The 16,242-nt window shown below is 43.4% G+C and overlaps 1 protein-coding gene across 2 annotated transcripts in view; it reads left to right on the top strand.

The window, feature by feature from the left end:
* Positions 1–266: 266 nt before the first annotated feature.
* RTN1 (reticulon 1) overlaps positions 267–16,242 on the top strand; it is a 217,715-nt gene continuing 201,739 nt past the window's right edge. Inside the window, exon 1 of one of the 2 annotated variants that reach the window (XM_032344372.1) lies at positions 267–720. In XM_032344372.1, the coding sequence (XP_032200263.1) occupies positions 474–720 (247 nt within the window). In that variant the 5' untranslated portion in view covers positions 267–473. The other variant, XM_032344373.1, reaches the window with a different exon arrangement.

Below are 16,242 nucleotides of genomic sequence, written 5' to 3'. Positions count from 1 at the left end.
TCACGCTTCAGCTGGGGACTGCTTCCACCTGCTCATCTTCTTAGGTTATCACCCCAAAAGAGAGGAAGATTCAGGTGGATTTGGCCCATCCCCTAATCCGGGCCTGCCACTAGCAGGCCGGGGGCTGGAGTGGGCCGAGGGAGACTAGGACGAAGCAGGCCATTTCCACCTGCGTAATAACAGGCTTGGAAGTAGCGAAGCGGCGGCGGCGGCTGGAGTAGGAGGAGGAGGAGCGCAAGCAGCGGGCCGCGGCGCGGCCGGGAGGAAGAGGAGGGGGAGGAGGAGGAGCTGAAGCGGGGAGAGCGGCAGCCAGCAGCTCGGCCGGAGTTGCAGCAGCGGCGGCGGCGCTGACACCGCAGCTTCCCCGAGCCCCGAGTCCAGGCGGGGACAGCAGCAGGGAGAGCCCGGTCGCCCAGGCACCGCACCTCGGCCCCGCCAAACCGCCCTCGCTGCGCCGGGCGGGACCGCCAGCCATGGCCACGCCGCCGGATCCCCAAGACGAGCAGCTGCCGCTGGCAGGCTCCGGGTCCCAGTGGTTCGGGGACCGGGGGGAGGGGGAGAACGAAGCGGTGACGCCGACGGGGGCTAAGCCGGCGCCGCAGGCGGGGGAGCCCGGCCGGGGGTTGGGCGCCGGGGCCGGGGCCGGGGAAGCGGCGCCGCGGGAACCGGACTCGGGCCCCGCCCGGCCGCCGCCCGTTGCTATGGAAACTGCATCCACAGGTAAGGCGGGCGTCGGGCGCCGCTGCCCCGCAAATGGCGTCGGGGACCGGGTCCCCCAGCCGGTCCCCTTCTCCGCATCTCGGCTCTGCACCTCGCTGGCGCTCTCTACCTGGAGCACCAACCTCAGCTCGCTTCGCCACGGGCGACTGTAAATATTGGCGCACTGGTAAAAAACAGGAAATTTTCTTTTTTTTCCCTAAAGGCTCGGAAGAAAACGAAATACTATCGATTCATTTTATTTCATTTTCATTGTTATCTCGGCTTTAAAAATTGTTTTCGGAGGCAAACAGCAGCATCCTGGCTGCTGGCGCGCCCGCGTACAAGTTTCTTCCTTCCGCCAAGGGGTTGGGGGCTGTAGGGCCCGCTTGGCCAGTTGCGATGATTTCTTGGGGCGTGTTTGCGCTCGGCGTGCGCGCCGGCTGCGAAGCACGCTGACAACAAAGCGACGGGCAGGCGGGCTGCCACTAGATCCGGCTCGGTCCGGGGCAGAGATGTGGCTGGAAGTGTTCCTTACCCCTTCCCTCCACAATTCGCCACACCCTACTCCCTTCCAGTTCCCCCTCCCATTCTCCACCTCCCCCTCCCGGCCGCGGAAAACAGAAATCCCAAGGTGTGCGTGTCTCATTCTGGAGGGGCGGCGTTGCAGGAGGGTTGGGAGTTGTGACTGTCCTCGCCCAGAACTGCCCAGATGTCCCCATCTTGCTGGGAGCATTGAAACTTGGAACCCATAAAAGCGGCCGGCCTGGCTGCGGTGTGAGAGGGCTTGAGTGGTGGTGGTGAGTGAACGAGGCACAGTTTCTCTGCAGTCTGGACCCGCCTGGGCATTTGGAAATTGCCTTGGGTTCGGTCACCCTTAGCCTTCAAGCCGGAGCGCGCGGGTGCCCATCTGGGACCAGGACGTTGGAACATCCCGACCAAAGGATTCGGGAGGCCAGCTTTGGGGAGAGGCTGCCGGCCTGGGTAGTCCTGTGTTTCCAGGAAGAGGGTGTTAGAGGGGGCCGTGTTCTGTTGTTTTCTGAAAAAGCTTTGCTGTAGTGGCATGGGAGTTGTGCAGATTTGGACAAGCAGCCCTCGAGGATCTGGAGTGGGGGGTGCTTCCGGAAGACGGAAAGGGGGTGGGACTGCTTGCGTGTTCTTGGCAGCTGATTTAGGGAAACCCCTTTCTTAAGCCACCGCCTCTCTTAAGGGTCGTGTGGAGTGCGTTAGGTAGTCTTTAACTATGGTCTAGTACAAAAGATTTGTGCTGAGGAAAGGAGGTTTGGGGAATGCAGTCATTAAAACATGACATTCTGACGGGAAGAGAAAAAATTCGGACCATGATTAGGGAAAAAAAAAAAAGAAAAAGAAAGAAAGAAAGAGAAGGAAAAGAAAAGAAACTCCAAGGCAGACAACCCCATTTGTCATATATTATTTTATGAGAGTGCGGGGGTGGGAAGGATTTGAGACTAAGAAAGGCTGCCTAGCCGCTCTTTCAACTTATTCATCTAAATGAAAACAAAACTCCTTATAATTGCAAAGGAAGATGGAAAAAGATAAAAGACAAAGGGAGGTAGCTTTTTGTTGGTTTAACGTTACTGTTCTTTGTAAGGTATAGTTTAGAACCTTTATCCACCATTATCAAAGTAAATTATTTTTTTTTATAAATATTTCTCACCTCCCACTAGTGTCACCAAGGTTAGGGGAAGCTGGGAAAGAAAGCTAGTGCCCTGTGTTCAGTAACACACTATACACTAAAATGAGTTGCTATATATAAAATGATTGGAGCAACTCCTGTCACAAAGTAGCCATTTGCAATTTTAACATTATTATTATAGAAAATTATAGAAACATTTTACTTTGCTGAATGTATTGGGGGGTTTCCTGTTCTAGATAACAAATACACGAATGACGTGGAACATGATGATGCTGAGTTTGATTGGGGGGGGATGAAGGGATGGGAAAGGAGCATATATTTTGCATATTTATATAGAATATTTTTGGTTTATTATTGCTGCTTGAAGGAATGTCTCATATAGTTGTTGATTGTTAAATGTTTTAAATCCATGTTTTATATTTCTTATGGTGGAGAGACTGCTCTAAGAAACCTAAATACTGGAAATAATACCTAAATAAACAGCTAGGTCTTGAAAAATCCAAACAAATTCTGGGCCCGCTTCCTTGTCTGTTACCAGGATAATTTTATTGCTATAAGCTAAGTCAGTAACTACATATTTAACTTTATCAGAGACAAAGACCAGAGAGAGCCTATTAAGTACACTGATCTACTTTTTGAAAAAGAATGGTGTTCTTTGGGACTCAAACTAAGAAGTAACTTAGGCTTTGAGCATGATGCACTGTAAACAGATTTTATTTCTTTTTTAGGTGGAATTATAAAGTATAAGACAGATATTGATATTTTAAAAGCTTTCTTTTTTCTGAAAAACAGCACTAATCATGCCATCTGGACAGAAATTCTGTTATTTATTTTTATACATTGATGGTAATTAAAGTTCCTAAAGAAACATTTCTGAAAATATTTCTTAGTAATGTCCTGCAGTGAGTATATGTTTAGACATTGTTAAAACTGCACTGTATTTTCAGGTATTCTAATTTCTCTTGTCCCTTTTGTGGATTGGAAATGTTCTTAATCAAAAGTAATGCTTTTTTTTTTTTTTTTTTTTTGGTAATGCTTTCTTTTAAAGCTACAATTTTTCATGTTGAAAACTGTTAATGGCTGAACACCTGGGTGGCTCAGTTGGTTAAGCACCTGCCTTTGGGTTGGGTCATGATACCAGGGTTTTGGGATCGAGCACTAGTATGGAGCTCCCTGCTTGGTGGGGAGCCTGCTTCTCCCTCTCCTTCTGCTGCTCTGCTTGCTTGTGCTCTCTCGCTCTCTCTGTCAAATAAATAAATGCAATAACAAAAAAAAGAAAATTGATAATGGGCATGTGAAATGATGTCTGTTGCCAAGGGAACATTTAAAACACCATGTGTAGGCTACAACATGTTAAAGTTGTTAAATCATGAATCAGCACTGTCATCTAATAACTTCGTACAAAGGATGGTAAGAGCAACTGTTTTGATTTCTCATGATCAGTTATTTTATTCCTGGAAACTATTCAAAGGTAGCATACAATAACACAAGGATAGAAGAATGGCCCTTTGTTTAAAGGAATAATTTAAAATAGAACATTTGAACAAAATGCAGTGGTGAGACGTTAACTCATGATTGCTTTGGAAATTAACGCATTGATTGCTGCATGCATGCAGGCAAAAGGAACAGAATGGAGAATGGTCCAGAGAAATCAATATATTTGGCTTCTGTAATATTGACTTACAGATAATTTGACTTAAATTTCTAGATGATAGGAGAGAGAGATTTTTACTTTATTTGGACCACAATGCTCATAAATTTATGTTTTTCAAAGGCTGAATGTGATACTCTATTGGAAAAACTCTCTCTCTCATAACTTAAGTAACTTCGGAATATTTATATACCCTGTGTTTATTGTTTAGTATAATAAATTTGTACTGTATACATCACTGAGATCATCTTCTAAAATTCACATGGAGGCTGGATTGAATCTCTTGTGGGTGTGTTGGATAGATGTTTCTACATTTTTTAATTTGGAGTCATTCCCAGTAATCCCCTTCAGAAGGTGTAAATTTCAATTTTCTGTTTTCTTTCATCTTTTTAGAAAGCTGCAGTTATGTTAAAATGAGAAGGAATACTACACTTAAATTTTATAATATTTTACAGAACATTTAAGAAGAATAAAAGAGTTTCTAATTTATTTCTCTGGACATAGCCTCTGTTTACAATCAGTAACAAATTTCAGCAGGAAGTATGGTATATGGGGGCTCAATGGGTTAAGCCTCTGCCTTCGGCTCAGGTCATGATCTCAGGGTCCTGGGATCGAGCCCCGCATCGGGCTCTCTGCTCAGTGGGGAGCCTGTTTCCTCCTCTCTCTCGGCCTGCCGTTCTGCCTACTTGTGATCTCTCTCCCTCTGTCCAATAAAGAAATAAAATCTTAAAAAAAAAAAGTATGGCATATGTCCTTTCACTTAGGGAATTCAAATCAGGTGATTTAAAATTTAGAAACACTCACATGCCCTAAAAATACATTAATAATACATTTTATCAAGGCTTCCAGCATCATTTCCTCTTCATGAACTCACCCTTCCTGGAAACCCATCCTGGTTGCCCCTCAAATCTACCATAGGCCTTCTTGCCTCCTGTCTCTTTTCTAGGGCATTCATCTACTTCTGTTCCTGCAGGTTTGGAGACAAGTTGTGGCTTTTCTTGCTCATTATACTGTATCCTGAATAGCATGGGTTCCAGGAAGTTTTTGTTACCTGTAAAGTGAGAAACCATTGCAGTTCAATTCAGTCTAGTAAACATTCATTGGATGCCTCCTTTTTGGAAGTTTCTGTGCTACACCCAGACCATGGTTGCCTGGAAGAGTACATCTGTCTGTTTCACATTTGTATTTCGTTTAGTGAAACAGTTCCTTTGGTGTCATTTTTCATTTTCTTTATTCCCAAATCATCGCTGGAAACGTTACTAGAAGGGCATTATAATAATCTAACCCCATGGGCACAAGGGCATGCATTAGTTTTCGGAGGCCAACACAGGAGAAATAAACATGAGCACAACCTTCTCAGACCACACAGCTGTGGGAAAACAAAATGTATCTATGTATCTTTCAATCTATGGGATTGGGATCAAGAGAAGGGAATGTTTTATTTATTTTTCTACTCTGGGGGATTTTAAAGCATATTTATAAAGTGATGGCAAGATGGATAGTGTAGGAGGGAGAGTGTGTTTCCTATAACTGAGTAGGTGAGGGGAATGGATCCAGGGTATGGCAGAGGACTGCTGTTAGATGGACTTAAGGACAGCTTGTGGATATAACTAAGCAAAGACAGACAAGCGGGACACAGGGGTGGGACCCAGAACAGTGAGAGATCCCTTCCAGCTGCTTCTATTTGCCATGAACTAGGAAGCAAGGTCAAGAGAAGAGTGAGGGCAGGAGTGGAGTTGGAAGTTTGAGAGGAGGGGAGAAAGTATAAAATTGTCGCTAGAATGGGAGAGTGAAAGGATTAATGGAAATGGGATTCTGAGCTGTCATAGGGCTCACTTGGAGTTTGTGGTCATGAGCTTGACGTGAGACCAGTTACCATATATGTTATCTATTTTTTTCAGCCATATTCAGCTGCCTGAGTATGGTTTGGAGTAAGTGGATGGTTGAACTGGTTTTATTTATTTTTTTTCCAGTGAGCTGGATAGGAAGAGAGGTGCCATGGAGCTGAACAGTGTGTAAGGCAGTGAGGATACTGATGGGTTATAGAATCTGGGGAGGAGGGAAGGAGGACAAGAGGGGGCTGATGCTCAGTGAGAAGATGATATAAATGGTTTGCATGTGCTGGTAGGGTGGCAGAACAGATGGGGCAGGGATTCCTGAATAAGGGAATTGCGAGGATAAGAGGTGGTGCTTTCAGAGTGGGTGTTTGAGACAGAGATTAAAGAGGAAGTGTAGTTACTGAGTAGGAGACCGAGGTGGAGTGGAAGCCAAGGTCATTTGAGGAAGAGTCCAGAAGAATGGCAAGGGCAGGAGTAAAATAATCACCTGTATGATTGCTGAAATCACAAAGAACCGTGGCAGAGATTGGAGAGAGACAGTGAACTGGATGCTGGTATCTTTAGGAAAGTGGCCTGGGCTTCAAAGCTAGTGGTTTCTGGAGGGGGAGGGAAGAACAGTGGCCTGGAAAGTGATAAATTTAAGTCCTGACTGCAGGTTCCACAGACTCTGTTTAATATATACAGAATGTAGGAAATGCAACTTAAAATAGTTCATTGTGGGGGATGGGAACTCTGAGGGTTAATTACAACCTAGATATTACAACACATACCTAGTGGTATGGTGAAATTACTAAAAATCTCTTATGTAATTTTAGATAGTATTAATAGACAGTCTTGGGTACACATTATATAAGGTAATAATTCCTCTAGATTTTGTTCTAGCCAGATTTGGAGTCTTGGACTTAACGATGGGTACCATGCTGTGAGAGACATTAATGAACTGCAGAATGCTGAGAGAAGGGTGACCAGACTGGTGTGGCTTCTAGAAAAAATGCCATTTGAAAAGTGGCTGAAGAAATTAATAATTTTTTTTTGCCACAAGAAAGGAAGAATTAAGGGAGATTTGAATGTTAAATTCAAATCCCAGAAGCACTCTTCTGAAGCCTAGACATGACCCAGACGTTTTCACGGGACACAGTTGGGAGAGTGGTCAAATCAGAGACGCAGATTCCTTCTTAGTGAAGGAGAAAGTTCTACTGAGTAGTACTACCTGGAAAAGAGATAGGTTGCCTGTCAGTTAATGGTATTCAAGCAAAAGTGAGGTGGTTTTTTTATTGGAGGAAGCTTTGAAAGGAAGGTATTAGTTATACCAAGACATCTATACCTTCCTAAAATGCGCCTAACTTACATTGTGGTTGTTAACATGGGCGTATTTCTCAAAAGCGAACAGCTTCCTAATGAAACCAGAAACAGAGTCCACCACAAAACCCACCGTTAACTTCAAACTGACTATCTAAAGTGCACTCTCCACAAAATTGTGGCCTCCTTGAAATTCTGTAGTTCTCCATTGTCGAGAAATATTCCTTAATGTAACATACTTGCTTAAGAACTACACAAATTAAAGAAAAAAAAAGAACTACACAATATTATCCAATTTGGGGTTATTAACCTAAATGAGAAGCATGATATTTGCAAGTATCTCTTTTATTTTTTTCTTGAATTATCTTTTCCACTTTTTGTTAATATATCTAATTCCATAGATACTCAGCATATTCTAAAATGTTTGGAGAATTCATTAAATAATTCTGTAGTGCTAAAAGAATCATCTGAATCTCTACTTAGTCCTCTGCCTCCCTACCTGTACATTTATGTGAGATTATTCATTGTAAAACTATGTTTGCTGGGATTCCTAATGAATTACCTTACTCGCTAGAATAGTTCTATGTTTTAACTTCCGTCTTGAATCCCCAAATGGATTTTTTAATTCATCTACTGCATGAGATTATTAGAAAACCAGTTATAGGTGAAATTCTTGCTTCTTGAATGTAGGGAATTTGTTGAATATATCCTGTCTTTCAAAATACCCAGACCTAGAGTTTTGTTTCAGGCATAGGAAATCTTCATGTGTTTTCAAAGAACAACTCTTGGATAACAAAAAATTGCATGTGTTCAAGTTATTGCTGATCTAGTTGATGAGCGTAAGAATAAAAACCAATGTCATGTCTATCTTTGGCATGAATTTTGCAACCGATCCTGAAAAATCAGGACTTAACAAAAATGTGGTCTGTAGACTGTCTGCTTCAAGATCACATGAGGTAATCCACAGACTTCAGACTAGGGAAACAAGCCTGCCAGATGCATATTAAAACTTCAAGAAGCACCAGTGTATTGAATCTCCTCCTTATGCTTGGCATTTTGCTAAGAGCTGTGGGGGAATAGAGAACTTGAGCTATGTCCCCTTTTCCCCATTCTTCTGAGCTTACTGTCTAGATGGGAGATAAGACTGACTCCCACAAAATGAAGGTAAACAAGTCAGAGTACAGTCTGTTGGTTGGACGGATGGTATAACGTCTAAGCTGGGTTAGAACTGAGCTGGGCACAGTTCATGATTTTATGGGTCCCAGAGTACCTGGTCTTTTCAAAGGGTGGAGTGTGACATACATCTAGGATAGACAAGGATATGAAGATATAAGGATATAATGGAATAGGAATAAGCAGAAGTGAGCAGAAAGACAGTTTGGGTGAAGGGAGAAACATGGGTGATATGAAATGGGGATGACCAGTGGCGAGGCTGGTTTAACCTGTCCATCTGGGTGAGGGGAGACAGATTCTGGGGGGCTTGAAAGCTACGGAAGGGACGGTAGACTCGTTGTATATGGATTCTGGGACCTTTGAAGGTTTATGGGTGGGGAAAGTAATATTATAAAGCTGTGTCAGGGAGGATATTCAGTGGCATAGAAGATGAACTTTGTGGGAAAGGCTGACCCAGTATCAGTGTCAGGGCTTTGAATAAATAGCCATGGGAAGAAAGAGGGAGAAAGAGGAGTCGCTTCCCAGGAATGTTCCATAAGACTTGTGACTGCCTGGATGTGGGGTGTGAGGAAAGGAATAAGTCAACTCTATAAAGTTCCATGTCCGGTGGCTGGGAGAATGTCGACGTTCTGGGGAGGTCAGGAGGGGGATCTCATGGAGTCATTTTTAGTCTTGATATGATGTGGGGCTCGGTATGATGATATGCCCCAGGAGTGGAAATCTCCACTTGGCACTGAAGATAAAGGAATGGAATTTAGAGATGAAAACAGGATTGTTGATATAGACTTAGAAAGTTATAAGAGAAGTCATAGTAAAATTAGATTTTTGAAAGAGTATGTTGTATGGGATGAAAAAAGGGCCAAGAATGGAGCACGAGCTCCTCGCCTCTTACTAGTGATAATGCTGAGTGGCATTAGGCAAGTTTTTGAACCTCCCTGAGCTTCAGATTCCATAGTAGATATATGGTACTGGGTCTTGCAGAGGGTCGGGCAATCAAACGGTAATTACTCTTTAAAAAAAAAAAAAGAAGTTTTTTTTTATTTGAGAGAGAGAGAGAGAGAGAGAGTGTGCATAAGCAGGGGGGCGACTCAAATGGTAATTACTCTTATTAGAGTATCATGGAAGCCAAAATGGCATGGTGTAGAATGAGCTCTGACTGAGAAAACAGATTTTTAAAGAAGATTTATTTATTTATTTCGGAGAGACAAAGCACATGAGCAGGGGGAGGGGCAGTGAGAGAGGGAGACAGACTCACTGCTGAGCAGGGAGCGCATCACTGACTGGTTCAGTCTCAGAACCCTGAGATCATGACCTGAGCCGAAATCCAGGGTCGGAAGCTTCTCCAACTGAGCTGACCAGGCGCCTCTGAGAGCTTTATCCCCTCTTGATTTTGGCACCTAATATCATGGCAATGTGGGCATATCTGCTTTATGTCTCAGTTTCTTCATGTATATAATGGGCATGATACTGTTGTCCTGGCTATGTTACAGAGGTGTCGGTGAAGATAAAATTAAGTAACATGGGGAGATAAAAGCAAATTGCAAATAACTAATAATCTGGAAGATGCTATTAATAGGAAACTTGGTCAGCACACTGTCAGACGCAGAAGAGAGGTCTAGGAGAACAAAGACTGAGAAAAAGTCGTGCTACCTTAGTCTTAGGCTTTTTAATAGAAAATGCTTGTTGTGCTGACCTGGACCTCAGCCAGATCTCAGCAGGGAGTGGCAGGAGAGCCTGAAGGATGGGGGCGGGGAGAAGTCCGTTCTGGTGAAGCAGAGAGGAAGACATTTTGACTTCGGGGAGTGCAGCTGGAGCTTGTGACCCGCCTCATTCCTCAGGTCCTAAGGAGGAGTCTGTGACTGGAGCAGGGTTGAGGCGTGCCAGTGGGGGCCAGCTGGAGTGGATGCAAACAGCAGGAGGAAGGGCGATAAATGCAGGAAGCTGTCCTAGGTATGCGTGCGAGTTGGTCTGGAGGAGGCTGCTTCTCTCACCAAAGAGGGTATGACAGTGAAAGCCAGCTCCTGCCACTACCTAGCCCCCTCACCCCCCACCTCTTGACCCCAGGGCAAGACTAAATCAGTTGATCCTGTGGGCTCCTGGGTAGATGCCTGCTAGTCTTAGAGCTCTGTAGGTTAAAGTCTTTTATAAATAGACTAATGCCTTTGGAAAGATGGGGCAAATACACTTTTCTTTATCCTCCTGCTAAGTATAGCCAAACGCCTAAACACTGTATATAAAATAAACATAAAAAGACTTTGAAAGGTGGAGAGAAGAGGCAGACTTACTAGGGACCTCAGGACCTGAGAAGGGACACACGGTGAGTTCTCTGGGTTTTCCTTTTCCCTCATCTAGTTCAGACTTGATATGGTAGAAGCCAGCCATGGGGAAAAAGGCGAATGGGCACAGACAAAAAGCACATACAAGAAAGCCTGTTCTCTTCAGCCAGATGACTAGGAAAGGAGCAGCCTAGCAAGACTGAGAACTTTGTGACAATAAATTCTCTGCTCCAGCTAAACACCATGAAGTAAACTGCTTGCCCCCATCTCTATCCCACCAGCAAAAGCCAAGCAGGGAGCCTAGGCTTCACCCCTCTGAAGCTGTAAGAGGCACCCAACACCCCCCGCCCCCCGCCAGTGCCAGTGGACACCACGTGGGAAGCCTAGACTTCCACTCAGCATAGCCAGTCTCTGGACCTAAAAGGCCTCTCAGCTAGTGTGGTGTTAGAGGAAGCTGAGTGGAGAGGCAGGCGTTTTTTTTTTTTTGTTGTTGTTGTTGTTTTTAATTTCCAGCATAACAGTATTCATTATTTTTGCACCACACCCAGTGCTCCATGCATTCCGGGCCCTCTCTAATACCCACCACCTGGTTCCACCAACCTCCCACCTCCCGCCGCTTCAAACCCCTCAGATTGTTTTTCAGAGTCCATAGTCTCTCATGGTTCACCTCCCCTTCCAATTTCCCCCAACTCCCTTCTCCTCTCTAACTCCCCATGTCCTGTAAAACTGCTCACTGGTAACCAGACGGAGAGGAGAACCTGAACTCCACCCCCCTCCCTGGCCCCACCCCAATTAGTGGTAATAAGGCAGCACCCTTCTTCCCTCTTAGTTGTGGCATTTACATAAGATCCGTAGTCTCATAACAAAACACCCCAAATGTCCAGGTTTTAATTGAAAATCACTTGTCATACCAAACCCCAGGAAGATCTGAATGTAAATGACAAGGGCTAATCAACACCAAGATGACACAGATGTTGGAATTATCTGACAAGAATTTTAAAGCAGTCATCACAAGAATGCTTCCATAGGCAATTACGAACACACTTGAAGCAAGTAATAAAATGGGAAGTCCCGGTAAGGAAACAGAATGTTTCAGTGAAAAATGTAGAAGGTATAGTGAAGAACCAAAGGGACATTTTAGAACTGACAAATATAATCACTGAAAGACTTGAAGAGAAAAAAAAAAGAACACAACAGTTCAGCGGGTGAGCTCAGTAGTAGAACGTAAGGGATAGAGGCGAGAATCAGTGAACTCGCAGATAAACAACAGAAATGACCAATCCGAACAACAGAGAGAAAAGAGACTGAAAATAAAAGTGAATGAATAGTAAAACCCTTTCAACTCTGTAGCTCAGGCATGTTTACTGGGCCTTATGTCCTTTCTCCACTGTTCCCTGCCCTGGTGAAAACAGACTGAGAGGTGTGTACCTCGGCTTTGCTGAGTACATCAAGTCTGAGCTGTGTTGGTCTGGATGTGGACGGTAGGAAGAAGAACCCAATAGCACTATTTTAAGTCTTTGAGCTATTTTCTTCATTTACAATACTCACTTGGTTTTTGACTCTCTCGTACTTAGGTAACTACATAGATGAACGTATTACCTAAAGTATTTATTTAACAAGCACTTACATAGCACGAGTTCTGGGCTCCTTACATTTTATTGTTATTGTTGTAACTACCCAGTGAAGCAGGTGAGGTTGTCTATCCCATTTTACAGATGAATAAGTGGAAATAGAGGTTAAGTGACTCGCCTCAGGGCATGCATTGGTAAGTGGCAGCCCTGAGATTTGGCTCTAGAGTCTGTACTCTTAATTAGCCCACCCTTGCCTATTTTGGGCTTTTCTTATGCAACATCTTTTTTATGGTCCATGCAGTAGAAGTTGCATGCTAAGGAAAGCCTATCTGAACTAGAATGAAAGACAGAGAGAGACGCTAGGTGACGGGGACATAGCTAAAATGTGGATTGATAGAACTTGAGAGTCTATAGGAACCTCAGCTGAAAGAAACTGGTTACATTTCAAGTGGAAGTTTGACAAGAACAATTGTCAAATGTTACAATGGGGTCCTCAAACTAACTATTAAAAAACAAAATGGGAGGGTCATGGGGAAACTGCCACACATATAAAGGAAAAAAAAAAGAATGGTCTTACTTAACTAGAAGTTAACTTTAAGTCAGTGGGGTGAACCAGCTGCCCCCATGGTGATGGTTGGTCTCCGTTTAGGAGGGGTATGTGGCTTGGGCTGGGGCAGGGGTGAGGGGCTGCTCGGTAGGTGCTGACCACCCGTGTGGCCAGGTGGGGTCCCGAGTGCAGTGAGAGTGCCAGAATGGAGATGGTGCCGATGGTAGCAGAACCTTGACTCTGGTTGAAAGAACTGAGGGTTTGCAGCCTGCACAAGGAGAAGATAGGAGGGGTTATGACAGCTATCTAAAAATACATGAAGAACTGTCAAGGGGCATAGGCACTGAATATGTTCGGTGTGACTCTGGAGGATGGAGCTTTGGTCAGTCAGAAGTTATGCCGTGAAATATGAAAGCAGCCAGGACCACCCCATATGGTGATGAGTTTCTTGTCCCAGGAGGTATGTAAGCATACCTGGACCGCTCATATATATGATAGAAGGGATATAAGAGGATACATTGAGTTAGTAATTCTTTATCTTTTCAGGTTCATAGACCACCTCCCCCCCTTTAGAGAATATGATGAGAGCTTTGTGATCTCTGCCCAGGAAAATGCACGTATAAACACCATTTTGCACACCAATTCTGGGTTTTTCAGAGGCCTTTTATGGATGGAGGAATTAAATAACTTTCTAACTCTTAGCAATGGATCATTCCAGATAACCTCATATAGATCACTGTTTATACAAGGGCACTAGTTTTACAACTCAGTAAAGTCTCAGTGAATCATCCATCTATTTATTCAACAAATATTTATTAAGCACTATATTGATGTGTGTGTGTGTGTGTGTGTGTGTGTGTGCGTGTGCATGCAAGGTATGTACTAGGTACGAGTAGTTGACACTTAAATGCGCCACTAGAATATAAAAACAAATGCAGTAGAATAACAATATAGCCAGACTACGAGGAAGAATAGTCTATATTAAGGAAAAAGTCTACATCCCATAAATGTTGTGTCATTAGTTTCAAGAATATGCCGTGACTGAGTTTGAACCGAATCTCTCAAAGGGTTACCAAGCCATGCTCTTTCTAAACCAGCTGTGGCAAAGTGGAAGAGAGTGTGGACTTAGAGATGCCATCCCGGATTCTAGTCTCAACTCTTCCAATGGCCAGTAGCTAGTCGTCACCTCTGTGGGGACGGCTAAATGGTGGCTCTAGGTGAACCTTAAGTCTCCAGATAAATGAGGTATCACTTGTTCATACGCTGCTTTTGTGTATGCTGTAACTTCTGTGCACACTTCAGTTTTCGGAACCAGTTACTTAAGGCAATATCCTTTTACTGTTAGTACCAGGAGATGCCTGGGGAAGGGGTAATAGAAGACGTTCCTTCTTCCTCTAGTATCCCCACCAACCATCAAATGTAGAGTAAGTAAATAAACAAGCAAACAAGTAATCTCTGATGTGGACAAGTGATGTTTTCTCAGTTTGATGTAAAGTGTGCATACGATTTTTAAAAAATTCTGTACTGCTTTTATTTGTGTCTGAATACATCAGTCATCAAGGTAGAAACAGGGTGATTGCTGCACAAAGGTAGCTTCAAAATAAGTCACCTGGCTCTTTTTCCAACTAGCTGTGGCCCCTAAGTACTACAATCTAGGAAATTTTGGAGTGGTCCCTACTATTAATTTGTTTATCAAACCTTTTATTATAGATAATACAAGGGTAAATTGTGACTCAGCATGTTTGCATCACTGGACTTGAACTTGAGTGAGTTTATTTTTTAATCAACCCATGGTGTGAGAGAAGTCTTTCTATTTTATTTCAGCAGGAATGTGAAAAAGAGCAAACACTGTTTGTTCTTGTAGTACCGTTTCCTAGAAATTGTATAACCTTTTAAAGGCCAAGCAGTTTATAATTTGGATGTTTGCATATCAGAAGTCTCAGAAGAATCAGTTTCATTTTCTGTAAATAATGTGGAACAATTTTTAAAAATTTGTTTGAAAAGGGAGGCAATATACTTTCTAGAGAAATGAGCCCCAGAAATATCCGAAATATACCTGTCTCGAAGGTAGACGTGTATTAGGAGTCGGGAACAGTTTTTGGTGGGCTGTCAGGCCGTTTGTGTTACTTTTTTTAATTGTCTTTTTAGGTATAGTACTTGTCTCTGTGCTCAATACTTATTTAACCATTATAATAACTTCCAGGAACATTGGTTCCTAAATGAAATCTCCACCAATTTGTTAATCAAAAAGATCTGCCAGATAGGGGACTCAAGGTCAACCTCTAACTGTATCACTTAACAAATAATGATTGGGTTTCCCCTGTGATTGTTTGTGTGAAAATGTCTTTTGGGTATTGATTTGATATTGAAGTGCTCCATTATACAATGAGTCTTGTGAAGTATAATTTTCAGTTCATAAAAGGGAAAATTGGCACATAGGTTGAAAACAAGAGCCTAGAACTTCTTTTCTTTTTTGAAGGGCCCTGTGTTGCAGGGGAAAAAAGCAATCAGCAGAAGACTGTGTATGAGCTTAATGGAACTTAATTCAGTTGATTTTCTTAGTCATACGGAAATATTTAATTCCACAGCCTTGTTTTAAAATTATAGAAACGGGGGCATCTGGGTGGCTCAGTCACTTAAGCATCCGACTCTTGATTTTAGGCTCAGGTCGTGATCTCAGGGTCGTGGGATCAAGCTGGGCTCGGTGCTCAGCAGGGAATCTGCTTGGGATTCTCTCTCTCCCTCTCCCTGTACGCCTCCCCAACCCTGCATGTATGTGAAGGCATGATTTCTCTCTCTCTCAAATAATAAATCTTTAGAGAATATATGAAAACAATGTTTGCAAGAGAAAAAACTTACCATCTCCTTTTCGTACACTTCCCTAGAGCCAACCTTGTATAGTGATTTGAAAGGTCAATGAAATATTTGTAATGCTTGACACTTAGGACCTTGTAAGTGTTTGCCATTCTTATTGTTGTTTTAATTCCCTATTAATTTACTTCATTTGCATAATAATCACTAACCGGCCTTAAGTGCTTTAGAATGGATGAAGTGCTGATATCATTTATCTAGTGATCCTCATTTTACAAACATCAACTCTGAGAAAGAGGAAAGCCGCATCTCTGGCTGAGGTGATGGGAAGAAGGAGGCGGATGGTGATGGAGGAAGAAAGCTTGACCCTGAATAGACTAATGAGGGGAGGGAGGGAAGGTGGGGAAATAGATATGCGGATTTGCTGGGGGGAAAAAAAGAGGAAAAGAGAGTTTTCCTTTTTTTTTTTTTTAAAGATTTTATTTATTTATTTGACAGACAGAAATCACGAGTAGGCAGAGAGGCAGGCAGAGAGAGAGGGGGAGGCAGGCTTCCCACTGAGCAGAGAGCCTGATGCAGGGCTTGATCCCAGGACCCTGAGATCATGACCTGAGCCGAAGGCAGAGGCTTAACCCACTGAGCCACCCAGGCGCCCCAAAAGAGAGTTTTCTAAATTCTAGAATTGAAGTTCTTGTTCTTACTTTGCTCTGAAATTCTAATTTG

Source organism: Mustela erminea, chromosome 5 (assembly GCF_009829155.1).
Source record: "Mustela erminea isolate mMusErm1 chromosome 5, mMusErm1.Pri, whole genome shotgun sequence".
Lineage (NCBI taxonomy): Eukaryota > Metazoa > Chordata > Mammalia > Carnivora > Mustelidae > Mustela > Mustela erminea.
This window is presented reverse-complemented; position numbering and strand designations above follow the sequence as displayed.